Source organism: Capricornis sumatraensis, chromosome 23 (genome assembly GCF_032405125.1).
Source record: "Capricornis sumatraensis isolate serow.1 chromosome 23, serow.2, whole genome shotgun sequence".
NCBI classification, from domain to species: Eukaryota; Metazoa; Chordata; class Mammalia; order Artiodactyla; family Bovidae; genus Capricornis; species Capricornis sumatraensis.
This window is the reverse complement of record NC_091091.1, coordinates 23,722,016-23,740,076: the sequence shown is the minus strand read 5'-3', so window position 1 is coordinate 23,740,076 and position 18,061 is coordinate 23,722,016. Positions and strand designations below refer to the sequence as shown.

At 43.5% G+C, this 18,061-nt stretch overlaps 1 protein-coding gene and 1 pseudogene across 1 annotated transcript in view; one reads left to right on the top strand and one right to left on the bottom strand.

The window, feature by feature from the left end:
* The window catches only part of WBP1L (WW domain binding protein 1 like), a 59,632-nt gene extending 46,010 nt beyond the window's left edge, over positions 1 to 13,622 (bottom strand). Inside the window, exon 1 of the mRNA XM_068961405.1 lies at positions 13,482 to 13,622. Within this exon, the coding sequence (XP_068817506.1) occupies positions 13,482 to 13,571 (90 nt within the window). The 5' untranslated portion in view covers positions 13,572 to 13,622. The remainder of the gene's footprint in view (positions 1 to 13,481) is intronic.
* Positions 2,467 to 2,585, top strand: LOC138070597 (small nucleolar RNA SNORA70; annotated as a pseudogene).
* Positions 13,623 to 18,061: the final 4,439 nt, after the last annotated feature.

Sequence of the window (18,061 nt, the reverse complement as noted above, 5' to 3'; positions counted from 1 at the left end):
TCTCCTTGAGCAGTCACTCACTGGGATTCCATGGGAAGACTGCTGTCCCTTCAGTCAGATTAAGACTGCTTATTTTAAAATAAGCAAAGGACTGAACAGGCATTTCTCCGAAGAATATAAGCAAATGACCAATAACAACACAAAGAGATGCTCAGCATCACTAGTTATTAGGGAAACGCAAATCAGAGCCACAGTGGGACGCGCCCACCAGGATGGTTATGATTATTAAAAAAAAAAAAAGGCAACAGTGTTAAAGAGTATGTGGAGAAGCTAAAATCCTCACAAACTGGTAGTAGGGATATATAATGGTGCAGCCACTATGAAAAACAGTTCCTCAAAAGTTAAACAGAGTGATCATATGACTTAGCAATTCGACTTCAAGGTATATAACCAAGAGAAAGAAAACATATGTCCACTCAAAACTTGTATATTCATGTTCAAAGCAGCATTATTCATAATAAATCAAAGTGGAACGAGCCCAAATGTCCATCAGTTAAGAACTAAATGTGTTACATACATACAATGGAATATCAATTGGCCATAAAAAAGGAATGACATATGGCAGCAACATGGATGGAGCTAAAGATCATCATACTGAGTGAAGTCAGAGGCAAATATCATACATCACTTATATGCGGAATCTAAAAAATTGGTACAAATGAACTTATTTGCAAAACAGAAATAGTCACAGATGCAGAAAACAAACTTACGGTTACCAGCAGGAAATACACTGGAAGATTAGGACTGGCAAATACACACTACTATATATAAAATAGATAGGGAATAAGGACCTACTGTATAGTACAGGGAAATTGTCTCAATATTCTGTAATGACCTACATGGGAAAAAAATCTAAAAAAGGAGTGGATATAGGTATCTGTATAACTGGTTTGCTTTGCTGTACAGCAGAAATGAACACCAGCTTCCCTGATGGCTCAGCAGTAATGAATCCATCTGCAATGCAGGAGTCATGGGTTCAATCCCTGGATCAGGAAGCTCCCCTGGAGGAGGAAATGGCAACCCACTCCAGTATTCTTGCCTAGAAAAATGCCACAGACAGAGGAGCCTGGCAGTCCATGGGGTCACAAAGAGTCAGACACAACTGAGCAACTAAGCACACACGCACGGAGAAACACAACATTGTAAATCAACTATACTCCAATAAAAATTTTTTTAAAAGGAGTGACTTATTGACACATTACAACAGATGAACCTTGAAAACATGATGCCAAGTGAAAGAAGCCAGTCATAAAATAGCACATGGTATAAGATTCCATTTACATGAACTGATCAGAATGGACAAGTCCACAGAGACAGGTCAATTAGTGGTTGTCAGGGATTTGGGGGATCTTGGAAGGAGGGGTGGGAATGACTGCTTGTAACAGCACTTCTTTTGTGATTGATGAAAATGTTCTGAAATTAGATAGTGGTGATGGTGGCCCAAACTTGTGAATATACTAGAATTATCTCACTGAATTGTATATTCCAAAAGAGTGAATTGTATGGTATGTGAATTACATCTCAATAAAGCTGTATTAGGTCTGGCATCCTGCAGTCCATGGGGTTGTGAAGAGTTGGACGCGACTGAGTGACTCAACAACAAAAGCTGTATTACAGAAATAAAATAAAAGCAAGCCTCAGAAAGCATTCTCAGCTCAGAACAGGAAGTACCAAATGGAGGTTGGGGACTGGTGTCAAGAAGCTTCAGGGAGCCCCTCAGCTCAGTATAGTACACTGTGAGCTGAGAGCAGCCAGATCTGCAAGTGGCAGTGCTGGGGACAGAATGAACGATGATCCAAACCCCCCCACTCTCTTCCTTGCCCAAGAGGGTACAGTTCAGTTCAGTCGCTCAGTCGTGTCTGACTCTTTGCGACCCCATGAATCGCAGCATGCCAGGCCTCCCTGTCCATCACCAACTCCTGGAGTTCACTCAGACTCACGTCCATCGAGTCAGTGATGCCACCCAGCCATCTCATCCTCTGTCGTCCCTTTCTCCTCCTGCCCTCAATCCCTCCCAGCATCAGAGTCTTTTCCAATGAGTCAACTCTTCGCATGAGGTGGCCAAAGTACTGGAGTTTCAGCTTTAGCATCATTCCCTCCAAAGAAATCCCAGGGCTGATCTCCTTCAGAATGGACTGGTTGGATCTCCTTGCAGTCCAAGGGACTCTCAAGAGTCTTCTCCAATACCACAGTTCAAAAGCATCAATTCTTCGGCGTTCAGCTTTCTTCACAGTCCAACTCTCACATCCATACATGACCACTGGAAAAACCATAGCCTTGACTAGACGGACCTTTGTTGGCAAAGTAACGTCTCTGCTTTTCAATATGCTATCTAGGTTGGCCGTAACTTTTCTTCCAAGGAGTAAGGGGGTACAATGGTGTGTATATCAGAATAACAGCATATATCCTAACTTACCTGCTCTAAGAATAAATAATTTCACACTTTACTACTGGAAACCAATTGTTTTGCAGCCAATTAAGCTGATCATGGGGGCCTGGTGCAATGGCTGCAAACAGCAGCCTCCTCGGCAGTGTATGCAGCCTGTTGTCTGTGCAGGTTGCTCAAAGGGATCCTGGAGACAGCCCTTTCCAGGACCTTCAAGACTGGCATGCTGTCTGCAATCAAGGTTCCAGACAGGTATGCTCAGTGTCTTTGGAAGGCCCCAGTGGCCTTCCAAAGGGCACAGTGGTCAGGGTCCACGTTGGCCAAATTATAACGTCTATCAGCACCAAGCAGCAGAACAAGGAGCATGTGACTAAAGCCCTCCTCGGGGCCAAGTTCAAGCTCCCTGGCCATCAGAAGATCCACATCTCCAAGAAGTGGGGATTCACTAAGTTTAATGAGGATGAAAACACGCGCACAGAAGAGCGGCTCACCCCAGACGGCTGTGGGGTCAAATACATCCCTAATCATGGCCCCCTGGACAAATGGCAGCCCCTGCGCTCGTGAGAGCCATGGCACTGTCTTCTCCTTACTCATACCCACCAGTAAGTCCTACTTTCCTGCCCAAAATAAAACTGCAAAAAAACACCTCTCACCTGATTGCCAAAGGGGATGATATGTAAAGTGATTCATGTTCATTTTGGACAAGGAGTAAATCAAAATGTATTCTTAAATCCCTCCACCGAAAATAAGTCTTGGGTCAGTAAGGGAATAGGGAAGCCTTAATGTTCACCAGAGCTAAAATAATTAATAATAACAACAACAAAGGTTAATATTTGCCTAGTAATTACTATGTGGCAGGTACTGCCTATAGGCTAGGTGCTAATATCCCATTTTACAGATGAGGATACTGAGTTAACTAACTAGCCCAAGGTTATATGGAAGTAATCTGGTTCTAGAGTCTGCACTCTTCAACAATGCTAGTTTCAAGCATCTCTTCTTCTGGGATACTACCATGGAAGGGTGGTAGTTTGGGCTTGAAATTAAACCTGTGTGCCTCACAGCAACTGGCCAACAGCTCCAGGCCACCTGCCTGACATTCTGGAGGGGACCACAAACCACTTCTTTTAGCAGATGGGCAGGCATTTCTACCCTCCTCTGGCTACAGGCTCACTGCCCTTGGGTGAATTCTGCTACACAGCAAAAGGAGCAACCAGTCTGCAGACACGGAGGAGACCTCTACACCTTTGAGGAAGTAAACTGAAATGTTCTCCAGGAGCCTGTGTTAAGAATCAGAAGACATATCTTCAAGGATAAGCAGAAGGTGCAGGTGAAGAAATGATACTCATGTGTGTGGGGAAGTAAGCCCTACTAATGGGAATGTGAACTGATAAAACCATGTTGGGAAACAACTTGGCACTCTTGGCCCTGAATTCCAAATGTCCACGTTATAACCCGATAACCCCCAATTCCACTTCTAGGAATCTAGCAAACTGCAGACAGAAATAAGTGCAACAATGGTCACTATAGCACAGTGTGAAAATGCAGAACCTTGGACACAATGTATGTTCATTAATGGAGGTGTGGTTAAATAACTTATGATCTCAAGCTGTAACATACAGGTATTAAAAAAAAATCACAAGGCATAAATAAGTCTATAATACATGAAGGTTTGAAAGAAGTGCATATTGTTAAAATACTATATGTAAAGTATCCATTTTTGTTTCAAAAACAAATGAAAGATTCTATTCAATACTCTAATGGCTCACATGGGAAAAGAGTCTAAAAAATAATGGATATATGTTTTTGTAAAACTGATTTGCTCTGCTATACACCTGAAACTAACACAATATTGTAAATTAAATAAAATTACATACTCCAATAAAATTTAAAAAACAAATGAAAGAAAACAAAGAATGCTACCCATACCAACAATTTCATGTATTTTATGTGTATGTAACTTTATACATAGGAGTTACATTACTGTATCTATAAATATGCAGCATAAGCAGAAAAACCACCAAAAATACACACCAAACCACAAACTTTCAATTTCTCCTCCAAGTATTTTTGTATTTCTCTGTTACTTACCATTGTTATGAGCCATTGTTATTTTTGTATAATTAAAAACTGATATGAAAAGGTAACTTAAAGCCCAAAGAAAAGCAGCAATCAGGTCTAAGAAAGGCAACGGAGAGACAGCCAGAGTGGACCTTCTGCCACATCAGGCCAGAGCAGGTTTTCTGCTCCTTGCCCCATCCACCGCAGCAGCAGCAAGGGGATTTGCATATTTAAAAACCAGGGACCTAAGAAAATAGGAAGTATTCTTACACTATTTAACTCTATATTCAAGTCCCAAAGAGCTACAGTGCTCCAACATCCCAGTGCAGAAAGCCACATATTAACTTTCTCTCCCAAATAAACCACAAATATGTAAATCCAAACTAAGCTATGGTACTTTCATTCTGTGTTTGGTTTTTAACACAACCAGAGTGAAATTGCCAGGTGAAATCTTAGGTGAAGAATATAATTTTTAAATGGCGAACAAAGAACAGTTATGAAAAATGATTATTTTCTCCATGAAAGGCATGTATAAGAATGTATACATTCTATAAGAATGTATAATAAAATAGTGTTACAACACAATCTGTCTTGCTCCATATTTAAAAATCAAAACAGATATTTTTTCATAACTTCACTCTAAGATCCACGCTTCCAAGCCACAAATATTCTTACAACGTCTTACATTCACTCTCATCTCTTCAAACACAAATTTAAATTCTTTAAAACACCTAAGATCGTGAATCAAAACTGAGCCGTGACACTATGAGAGTGACGACGGCACCAGGAATAGAAGATACACAGCTCATCTGCTGTCCCACAGACGAAAGTATGGAAAGATGAAAACCAAAAGTAAATAAATTCGGCTATGGGAATGCAGCTGAGTGAGTGAGAGGATCCAAAAAAACCCCATCCAGGCAAGACTCACAAATATGAGAGGATGACGGACTTTAATTCCCACACTGGGAAAGCCCAGAATTGTATCAACAAGCTGCAGAATTCAATAGAATGAGATTTGTTTCCCTTTTCCTTACCTCCCAGGTTGCAGTATTCTGGATTTATTTGTATTTCTTTGTTTGTGGTTTCCATATTGCATGTGGGTTTTTGGCCAGACTTTGCTCCACCTAGTGGATCTGTAAAGGATGGGCCCAAAGGGCGGTGCCCACGGCTGTCTGTTGTCTGCTGCTGAGCAGACAGGCCGCCCAGATCCACTGTCACCACTCCTCGTCCCCCAGTGGCCACGCTGTGTGGTCAGAGTAGGCTCGGTGGCCCCAACAAAGCCTACCATTGAGGCTGCAGGGCAAGGAATGAACCCGCGTCACTGGACTACCCGGTCTTCACGGTCCCTCAAACATCAGTCCAGCTGCTTAGGCAAGAAAGAAAGAGGTGCGTGACCTGGTCAGGCTTTCTATCGGAGCTGGAATTTTAAATCCAAACCCATCTAAGTTCCCCACAGCACCCACAGAGTAGTCAGCCTGTGCCCGGTATCCACAGATGAGCTGCGTCCTGGGGCCTGGCAAAAAGGACTCTCCTCCAGACACAGCCCCGCTGAGGTCCAGGACCGTGAGCTTCCACTGTGGCGACCGGAGGACATCTAATGGTTTCTGCAGGCTGAGCGTGTGTGAGAACTAATATTTGTGAGGCCAAAAATGAGAGGAAAGCGAAGACTTGGAATGAGCAAAGGAAAAAGTTCTAAGAACATGACTCAGTTCAGAGTGATTATGGGACCATGGAGGACACAGAAAAGGAAGTAACCGGCCATCCCGCTTTCACTGGGGCGAAAACAAACATGTTCTTAAAGTGAAACCACAAGGGTAGACCAAAGTGAGAGGAAAGAAAGTTCAAGATGGGGTGACTGAGGGAGGCTCACCTGCTTACTGAACCACAGACTGAAAAAAATGTGCTTCTGTCAAAACTGTTGATGTTGGCTGATAAAGCGAAGCTGACTGGTAAGGCACGTCAATACGACAGAGTAATCAATATTCAGGACATCAAAGCTTTAAACTGTCCCACCTGAAATTTGTCAGAGGTTATTTCACACACATCTCTTCATAGGAAAACTGACCTCAAAAATCCCAAGATTCTGAACAGGAGCCGGTAAGGGGACAGCAGGTACCACACAAGGGTCCCTCCACCTTGGCACTACTGACATTTTGGGCCAGACAATTCTCTGTTGTGGGGGGACTACCCTCAACGTTTAGCAGCACCCCTGGCCTTCACACAACAGATGCCAGTAGTGCTCCTGAGTTATGACAATCACATGCTTCCAGGGACTTTCCTGGTGGTTCAGCGGTTAAGAAACTCATGCAGTGCTGGGTCTGTGGGTTCCATTCCTGGTCAGGGAACTAAGATCCCACATGCCCTGGAGCAAGCCCACATACCACAATAACTGAGTCTGAGTACTTCAACAAGAAAGCCAGAGTGCCACAACTAGGGCTCGATGCAGCCAAAAATAAATACTTTAAAAAAAAAAATATTCCAAACACTGACAAATGTCCTCAGGAAAAATTGTTCCCAATTGAGAATACTACTCTACACAGGTTCACCATGAAAAGTTACCTACACAAGTAAAAGATCAGAATCAAACTTAAATTCAGATAAAGAACAGGATCAAGGAAGTCACTTCAAACTCCCCAAATCTCAGTTTCTAAACCTAGTTTGAGAGGTAACACCAACTTACCAATCACAATGAACTCTGAGGACCCTCAAAAATAATAGTAGTGGTGAAGTGAAGTCACTCAGTCGTGTCCGACTCTTTGCAACCCCATGGACTGTAGCCTACCAGGGTCCTCTGTCCATGGGATAAGTATTATTATATTTAATAACCATTAAGTATACTCCAAAAGCTTTACATACAGTATGTCTTTTCACCTCCCAACAAATCTATAAGGTATATGCTATTACTATCCCCATTTTACAGATGAGGAAACTAAGGCACAAAGAAGTTAAATACTTTGCTCAAGGATAGTAAGTGAAAGAATCAAGTCTGGAACTCACGTAGTCTGCCCCCACAGCCCATGACTCCACCACTACATTAGACCATATTCTAGCTCCACACTGGAAAACTGTTAGATCTGCATTATCTAATAGGTGGTCAGTGGCCACAATATCATACCATATCAATCCAGACTTCTGGAAAACAGTCTGGCAGTTCCTCAAAAGGTTACATAAAGACTTATTAAACCCAGCAATTTCACTATTAGGTATATACCCAAGAGAAATGAAAACATATCTACATAAAAACGTGTACATGCATGTACACAGCAGCATTATTCATAATAGCCCAAAAGGGGAAACAGCCCAAATGTCCATCAACTGATGAATGAACAAATAAAATGTGGTACATTCATACAACTGACTACTGGCCATACAAAAGGGAATGAAATGCAGATACATGCAAAGAAATACCAATACATCAACATGGAAGAAACTTGAAAACATGATGCCAAGTGAAAGAAGCCAGTTACAAAGGACCACATGGTATATGACTGTATTTATACAGAATGTCCACAATGGGCAAATCCAACAGACAGAAGGTAGATTAGCAGTTGCAGGGGCCGGAGGAGGAAGGGGTGTAATGGGGAAGGGGTGCTAATGGTTACGGAGTTTTTGTGTGGAGCGATGAAAATGTTCTAAAATTACATAGTAGAGATGCTTATACAACCCTGTGACTTACTGAAAAAAATATATTTTCTGTACCCTTTAAAAGGATGGAATCCTTTGCCAAGTGAATTCTCTCTCAATAAAGTTGATATGAAAAAATTAAATGTCTTTAAAAATTCAGTTTCTCAGTTATCCTAGTCACATTTTAAGTGTTTAGTAGCCACACATGGACAGCACAGATACAGATGATTTCCAACATCATATAAGTTCTATTGGACAGCACTGCTTCAACAATGGATAAAAGGCCTCCTTACCATCTAACTGCAGCCCACAAGTCTCAACCTACTCTCACAGTCCTCTGCATACCCACAGGCAAAGCTTCCACCACAGACTGTGTGCCTCTTCAAAAAACTCCATTCCCACTCTTTCATACTGGAATAACCACCACCAGCCCCCACCTCCTGGTCCACAGACATCCTACTTAATGTTATCAACCTAGAAAGCCCTGTCCAAATGCCTCTCCCTCTATGAAGCACTCCCTAAATCCCCACCTTCGCCCAGTCCTAGCCATGGTTCCCATAGTCCTTTGCATGTACTCCCATTATAGGGACTCGTTACATTCCTTAAGACCCTTGGACAGCAAGGAGATCAAACCAGTTGATCCTAAAGGAAATCAGTCCTGAACAGTCACTGGAAGGACTGATGCTGAAGCTCCAATACTTTGGCCACCTGATGCAAAGAGCTGATTCATTGGAAAAGACCCTGATGCTGGGAAAAACTGAAGGCAGGAAGAGAAGGGGATGACAGAGGATGAGATGGCTGGATAGCATCACTGATTCAATGGACATGAGTTGGAGCCAACTCTGGGAGACAGCGAAGGACAGGGAAGCCTAGCATGCTGCAGTCCACGGGGTCGCAGAGTCGGATATGACTGAGCAACTGAACAACCATTACAGCACTGATCCCTCCAGATTACAAATCAGTGTTTGTTATCTGTCTTTCTCACGAGATTATCATCTCCTTGAGGACAGGGCGCTGGTTACTCATTTGAGGGTTCCCAGTGCCGAGCGGCACTCCACTCCAGTACTCTTGCCTGGAAAATCCCATGGGCAGGGGAGCCTGGTAGGCTGCAGTCAATGGGGTCGCTAAGAGTCAGACACGACTGAGCAACTTCACTTTCACTTTTCACTTTCATGCACTGGAAAAGGAAATGGCACCCCACTCGCGTACTCTTGTCTGGAGAATCCCAGGGATGGGGGAGCCTGGTGGGCTGCAGTCCATGGGGTCGCACAGAGTCGGACACGACTGAAGCGACTTAGCAGCAGCAGCAGCAGTGCCTAGGAATAATAATAGCCTGCTGCAAAGAGCGAACGTTTCAGTAAATGTTTGCTGGAGTCTACTGAAAGGATTTACATAAGCAACTCATGGTGTTGATTTTAGACAACTGCTCACTTTGGTGTATAAAATAGGCTAAGAAAGAGAAAGAAAGAGGATAAGAATTTGAAAGTCTCATAACTCACTATTCTACAAGAAGGAATGAGTGTGGTCACACTATAATGCTGTAGTTAGGAAAGAAGAGTGGAGCAGGGCTTCTGTACTGAGAACTAGGGCAGCAGAGATAAGTAAAGGTGGGGGGAAGGGATACATTATTGCGGGGTGTGGTGGGAAAAAACAAATCATGAGCTAGGGCCCCTGTCCAACTCAAAGTTTGAAGCATGGCAGAGGGAAGGTAAGGACCACATCTCTACAGATTTGTGCCCAATCCATCAGTTGGATGACTTTATGGAAAAAGACATTTCTACTAAAACTTTAAATACTACAGTCAGATTTTTCCAGTTGAATCTAACCAACAAGAGAAAGAAAGTCTGTATCTCCATCATAATTCAACTGAAAAAGACAAATGTCAAGGCCTTTCTGTTTGAAGACTCCATGGCTTTTTTTATCCTTTATAGATTCACAGAATCACATCTGAATTGCAAGGATCTACAGGAGAATTAAGTCTAAGTTCCTAATCACAGAGGGACTTAAACTGATGAACTTATCTGGGCCAGGATGGCAGGAAATAATTGTTCCAGTGCAGAGCTGGAACTAGAGAAAGAAAGCTGCCAAATATTATCTGATATGAAATGCAAGTTTTTAAAAAAGATTGTATTATGAAAAACAATTTATCTGTATATACATATATGCATGTATGTTTATATACACGTAGGTATATACACACGTGTACACACAAATGTACATACAAGCTTATGTGTGTGTATATATGCACGTTTCTATACACACATATGTGTGTGTGTTAATCACTCAGTCTTGTCTGATTCTCTGCGATCCTATGAACTGTAGCCCACCAGGCTCCTCTGTCCATGGAATTCTCCAGGCAAGAATACTGGAGTGGGTGGCCATTTCCTTCTCCAGGGATCTTCCTGATCCAGGGACTTGGGTCTCCTGCATTGCAGGCAGATTCTTTACTGTCTGAGCAACCAGGGAACTGAGATACACACACATATATACATAATTGAATCACTTTGCTGTACACCAGAAACTAACACAACATTGTAAATAAGTTCAGCTCAGTCATGTCCGACTCTTTGCGACCCCATGAATTGCAGCACACCAGGCCTCCCTGTCCATCACCAACTCCCGGAGTTCACTCAAACTCATGTCCATCGATCCAGTCGGTGATGCCATCCAGCCATCTCAACTTCTGTCGTCCCCTTCTCCTCCTGCCCCCAATCCCTCCCAGCATCAGAGTCTTTTCCAATGAGTCAACTCTTCGCATGAGGTGGCCAAAGTATTGGAGTTTCAGCTTTAGTATCAGTCCTTCCAGTGAACACCCAGGACTGATCTCCTTTAGAATGGACTTCAATTAAAAAGACTGTATCTGATAAAGCCATGTCAAGAGAAAAAAAATGCCATGAGGTACCCATACCACTTTCAATGCGGAAAGAGTACAGAGAGTCCTCCTCAATTCAGAGCTAGCCAGAAGCTACTTGTTGAAACAAGGACAGCGAGTACCTGAAGTACATTCTATACCAAGTGGTCTCTAATTTTTTTTTCTTCACTGATTTCTGTAAACCAAAAAAAAAAAAAATCAACAAAAACCAAAAACTAAATTGTGGGGGATTCAGAGTTAATTATTATAGAGTAACTTCCATTTCAAAGGTTAAAATTCACAAAACAATTCTCACCATAGATACTGAGAAAGAGAGTCTATAAGATGAAGGCAGGAGTGTTGGGGGAAAGGGTCAGGGGGATAGACTACTCATTTCAGAAATTTCCCCTTCTCTGCAGGACCTGTAACAACCTAGTAGCTGCCGTCCAGTGTTAGCATCCATCCAAATGGAACAAAGTACAAAAGCCGCCCTGTCCCTCAAGTAAGTATCGGAAGTGCCAGGGAGATGATAAGCAAACAGCCTGTGATCCACAAATGGCAACTAGGACATTACACTGAGGATCCCTCCCACGTCTTCTCTCCACCTCCTAGGCTTCCATGACCTGGGAAGGAACCTTCATTTTCCATCCAGTTAAAGAAATGGATCTGGTTCCCACCAGATGCCTATCACTGCTCTCCACTAGGGAGATGCAGTTCACAGGCCCAGGGAACCCAGCTCCAAAGTCTGTACTGTTCCTAAATCAACCCCCTAGTAATGCTAATTAATGGTTATTGGGAACAGTCTTTAGAGATATTTAAGTGCAGGTGTAAAGGAAAAGCAACAGTTTGTCTATATTTTGCTCTCTCAATATCTACATTTCTTGACCAGTCCTAAGGGCAATAACTTTTCTAATAAAGAAAACTTATTTCTCCTGCCAGTTTATGATTTTAACTGAGAAAAGAAAGAACCCCAACAAAGCCTAGAACAGAAGAGTCCCAGCCCAAGAAAAGGGAATGTGCTGGGCCAGAAAATGAGCTCTACTCCTTTCATATGTTATTTCTAATATACAAAATATAGCCTTTGAGAAGAGCAGATGGTATTTCCACAGACAGATGAAACAACAAATTCTGGAAGAGCCACAGAATGGAGTATTATTCACCCATAAAAAAGGAAAGAAATACATGCTACAATGTGAATAATCCTTGAAAATTTTCTGCTAAGGGAAAGAAGCCAGATACAAAAGGTCATATATTGTAAGATTCCATTTACATGGAATATCCTGAATAGATAAATCTATAGATACACAAAGTAGACTGATGTTTTCCAGGGGCTGCGGGGAGGCAAAACAGGGAGGAACTGCTTAATGATAGACGGTTTTCTTCCCAGGTGATGAAAATACTCTGTAACTAGATCGAGGCAGTGGTTGCTTAACACTGTGAATATACTAAATACCACTGAATTGTTCATCTTAAAATGGTCAAATGGTTTTAAACGATTTATGTTATATAAATTTTACCTCACTTAAAAAAAATTAATGTTTTAAATAGAGGATACTAATGGGCATAACAGGATGCTCATAAATTCCTAGGAAAAATGATAAGTATTTTTGCTGGCATTCTGCTTCTACTCTTGACCACACCAAGTTCAAGTGCTAAGCTATACTATATAGATTCTGTCATCTTGCTCTGTGTGTGTAGGCCTTTCTGAAGAGACAGAGAAAACAGAACGGTAAAGCCTTGCCAAATGCAAAGAAGGGAAGGAGGGTGATTCCCCCCACTGCACCCCACCCAACTTGGCACCAAGAGTAACGCTCCCATTAAGAGTTTCGAAATGCCAGCAGCGGCTGAAATCTGCACAAGCCACCCAGCAAGAAAATCTAGGGTGCTCCATTTGTTGACCATATTGGCATCAGCACCACCCTTTGCTCAAAACTCTGAGCTGGCCCAGGACAACATCAGTCACTGGCTTCCCCAGTCCAGTCAACCTAATAGTAAGAACTTGTTACAGCTCAGGTGTGCGCTGCTGCTGAGGGGTCCCAGGCTACTTCATCTCACCTGCCTTCCGAGAGTCCCGCCTCCAACACCACTTAAAATGGGGTAAGAGGCCCCTAGAACATACCCCGATCCAGCTGGAAATAGATATCCTCTCAGCCCGGCTCAATAACCCACGGACCCCTACCCGCACCGACGGACACGCGGCACCGCTGCCTCACAGACCTGCTCCACTGGAGGACACGAATGCGCACCCCACACAGGCCCCGCTTGATACTACTATCCATTCACAATCATTCCCGGCCCACCTGACTGAACTGCCGCCTCAAACGCCCCTCAACTCCCTTGGCAGCATGCCTCTGCCGCCTCCCCGATACCAAAACCGTCACAGGTGCTCCTCGGCTAAACACCGACGCCCCCTCAGATCCTGTCCACTCAAGCATGGGTGACCGTCTCAGGAGACTGCAACTCTTGGTGACAATGTTCCTTCAGGCCCTCTCCAGCCACGCCTCGACGACCCCGAGGCCCCCAGCCTGGCCCCTCAGGCCGCCACACGACCCTCCCCCTTACCTGCGGGGGTTCAGCCCTGACTGACAGGGGGCCGGGCAGCGCCTGGAGGAGCAGGAGCGCCATGCCACCCAGGAGCCTTCTCCTCGCCATCCCCCTCCTGCTCCTGCTCCTCCGCCACGGCGCCGCCACCTCCCTCCTCCTCCTCCCTCTCCTCCTCTTCCCTGGTCTTCCTTCTTCCCTTCTTTTCCTGTTTCACTCTCCCCTCCCGTTTCCGGCTCCGCTTCACCCCGCCCCAGCCCAAACGCCCTCCCAGACACTGGGGTGGTTCTCCAGTTCCTACGCGTCATTGGCCCTTGCCCTTCGCCCATTGGTTAAAAAAGCTGTCGATCAAATCGAAGTTCCGCCTCCTTATGAAGACGGAAAATCGGAGAAATTCAGCCAATGGAAAGTAGGAGGAAGCCGGGCCATCTTGAGGGCTGGGAGGCGGTATAAATGCGTCCGCTCCGGAGAGCGTGGCGGAAGTACATCCGACGGGGGGGCGGGACCGTCCAAAACGTGGGTTGAAAAGTCTAAGGCTGATGTTTACCATCTTGAGTGTGGCGGAAGTACTAGATTTCCACGGTTTAGCAGAGAAGAGGTTTGGTAATTCTAAAGGGTGTTGGAAAATAAGTTACTTTTAGAAAGTAACCGGGTGCTCTCGAAGAAGGCTGCTGTAATCTAAAAATGTCTTGATGTCTTTTGTCTTTAAGCACAGCCCCAGTACCAGGGTCGGTCTCTCTCTTGGTCTCAAATTGCTCAAGCAGCAGCTTGGGTCAATTTGAATTCCATGTCAGATAGTATCTTTACCTAAGGCACAGTGCTTTGTCAACCCAAGTTCTCGAGGGAGGAAATTCTATTCACTCTACCTCAGAAATAGCTCCAGTGTTTCAACCTGTTTTCTCATTTTCTGGCTAAATACAGACAGGCTTCCTGCTGCCCAGCCAGTTGCTAATTCTTCCCTCTTGAATATCTTTCACAGGTCAGAACACGGGTGCTCTACTACCTAAAAGCCATTGTCTCAGGGCTTCCCCTCTCAAAATATTTCAACTACCTACAGAATTTATCATCCAAACTTATCAGTATGGTCCTTTCTGTGTCCTGGCCCCTGCATACTTCATCTCACCTACTGCCATTGCGTTTTCTGCACGCTCTGCTCACTCCTCACAGTTAAGAGATCCTCAGCGTACTGTGCTAGACAGTACACTTAACTTCATTTGCACATTCAGTTCAGTTCAGTCGCTCAGTCGTGTCCGACTCTTCGCGACCCCATGAATCGCAGCACGCCAGGCCTCCCTGTCCATCACCAACTCCCAGAGTTCACTCAGACTCACGTCCATCGAGTCAGCGATGCCATCCAGCCATCTCATCCTCTGTCGTCCCCTTCTCCTCCTGACCCCAATCCCTCCCAGCCTCAGAGTCTTTTCCAATGAGTCAACTCTTCACATGAGGTGGCCAAAGTACTGGAGTTTCAGCTTTAGCATCATTCCTTCCAAAGAAATCCCTGGGCTGATCTCCTTGAAGTCCAAGGGACCCTCAAGAGTCTTCTCCAACACTACAGTTCAAACGCATCAATTCTTCGGCGCTCAGCCTTCTTCACAGTCCAACTCTCACATCCATACATGACTACTGGAAAAACCATAGCCTTGACTAGATGGACCTTAGTTGGCAAAGTCATGTCTCTGCTTTTGAATATGCTATCTAGGTTGGTCATAACTTTTCTTCCAAGGAGTAAGCGTCTTTTAATTTCATGGCTTCAGTCACCATCTGAAGTGATTTTGGAGCCCAAAAAAATAAAGTCTGACACTGTTTCCACTGTTTCTCCATCTATTTCCCATAAAGTGATAGGACCGGATGCCATGATCTTTGTTTTCTGAATGTTGAGCTTTAAGCCAACTTTTTCACTCTCCATTTTCACTTGCTGTCCTTATTAGCTCAGTGGTGTCCCCCTCTTTGGGACCCCATGGACTGTAGACCGCCAGGCTCCTTTGTCCATGAGGATTCTCCAGGCAAGAATACTGGACTGGGTTGCCAAGCCTTCCTCCAGGGCATCTTCCCAACTCGGGGATGGAAGCCAGGTCTCCTGTGTTGTGGGCTCATTCTTTACTATCTGAGCCACCAGAGAAGCCCAAATACACATACAGTTTCCCCTTTATAAATTCCCAGTTCCCGCCCTCTTGTTTCTTCTGAATTCACAAAACACCACACAGTGTATCTACAGTTTCTACCTGCCTGACCCATCCCACTAAATTTATAGCTTTTTGTATGGCCATACCATGTCTTACTCATTTTCCTTTTTTTTTTTTAAAGAAATCTCTACAGCCATGTACAGGGCCCAACCATGAGCTCAATCAATATTGGGAAAATAAACAAATGAAGACTCACAGCAGACAAGCCAGCTTCCTTTAGCTGACAACTTCCTCTCAAAAGCCTGCCAAAGCATTTTACAGCCTGGCTGCGTCTAGCCCACAGCTGAGCCCAAGGGAGTTTGTTCTTGGCTTAAATGGTGGCAAAGCAGGAAACAAGTAAGTGAAGAAATTGGTTCTGTCTCTATGTTGATCCTACTTTCCCAAGTGCTGCAAAGAGTGACAAGTATTTTTGCCAATCTTAAATTTCTTAGAAATGCATCCATTCCACAATCAAACTCCCTAGAGGAGAAGAAAAGATCGAATAACAGGCAGGGGCCATATTATTCTCTTAGCACAGAGTCTCAATCCCGGCCTCAAGGAGTTTTAAGTCCTCCACGAAAAAGTCAGATATCACGGGTGGCCAAAAAGCACACAAAAAGATGCCTGACATCACTAATTGTTAGAGAAATGCAAATCAAAACTACAATGAGGTATTCCCTCACACCAGTCAGAATGATCATCAAAAAAAAAAAAAAAAAATTTACAAACAAAAAATGATGGAGAAGATGTGGAGAAAAGGGAACCCTCCTATACTGTTGGTGGGAATGTAAATTTGTACAGCTGTTATGGAGAACAACATGAAGGTTCCTTAAAAAACTAGAACAAAATAATGCCACTTGCAGCAACATGGATGGATCAAGAGATTGTCATATTCAGTGAAATAAGTCAGACACAGAAAGACAAATACCATATGATATCACTTATAGTAGAATCTTAAAAAAAAAAAAAGGGTCCAAATACTTATTCACAAAACAGAAGCAGAGTGACAGATGCAGAAACAAACTTATGATCAATAGGGAATATGCAGGGGAAGGGATAAATTGGGGGATTGGGATTGACATATACATATTAGTATATATAAAACAGATAACTAATAAGGTCCCACTGTATAGCAGAGGGAACTCAACTCAATACTCTGTAATGACCTATATGGGAAAAGAACCTTAAAAAAGAGTAGATACATGTATAACTGATTGACTTTGCTGGACTCCTGAAACTAACACAACACTATAAATCAACTATACTTCAACAAAATTTTAATTAAAAAAAAAAAAAAGGCCAAACATCATTATCAATAGGCAACTCCAAAGGTTCCAATTTGACAAACAGAAAGGAATTCTGTCCTTTCTCAACTTCCTTTTCTCTCTTTACCTGAGCTTGAACTGAGCTCCAGGACAGGACAAACATGACACCCTGCCCAATTTGAACTAGAACTTCTCACCCTGAGACATTTTAGTCACCCTCTTCACCTCGTTCCACACCTATAGGAGCCAACTCAAAGAAATGGGAGGCTTTTACAAGATAGAACTGAGATGCAGTTTGAATGAAATTTTTAATCTGCCTCTAAACAGCAGTCACTCTCTACTCCAGACTTTTCCAAGAGTAATCATCTATGAAGAAAGGAGGAATGCCAGGAGGCTTAAGGAGCTCGAAAAGTAAGACGGTTGCAGATTCTTGAAAGAACCTCAGAATTGCTGCCGAGTTCCGGCCAGCTCTGGTAATGTTTTTCCTATTTGCCTTTGGAACTGAGCAAAGCTGAAGGCAAATCTCCTGTCCCAAGGAAGCCAGCTCCAAAGACATAGGCTTTTCTGCTCAGATATCAGCCCAAATTAAGTTGCACATTACAGAATAGCTGAACTTTGAAAATACTGAGTGAAAGAAGTCAGACACAGAAGACCACATACTGTATGAGTCCATCTATATGAAATGTCCAGAATAGGTTAATCCATAGTGACAGAAGATAGATGAGAGGTTGCCAGGGACTAGCGGATGAGGATATAATGAATGACACTAATGAGTACAGAGCTTCTTTCAGGAATAACGAAAATATTCTGGAATTAGAGAGTAATGACAGTTGCATGACATTATGAGTATGCTAAAAACCACTAACTGTATCTTTCAAAGGATGAATTTCATGTTCTGTGAATTGTATTTTAATTTTTTTTAATAGAGGAAAAATCAAACTGCTGTCAGTACTTTGACCTCAAGGAGAAGGCCCTTTCTCTTCAGAGCAGTGGTCCTTCAAAGTGGTCTGCAAACTAACAGCATCAGCATCACAATTACCAGACACACAAAGCCACAGGCTCTGTTCCAGCCCCACAGAATTAGAAATTCTAGGGAGGGTGCCCTATAACCTGTGTTTTGAGAAGCCCTGCGGGTGAATCTCAGACATGTTTCTTCGGAACCATTACTCCA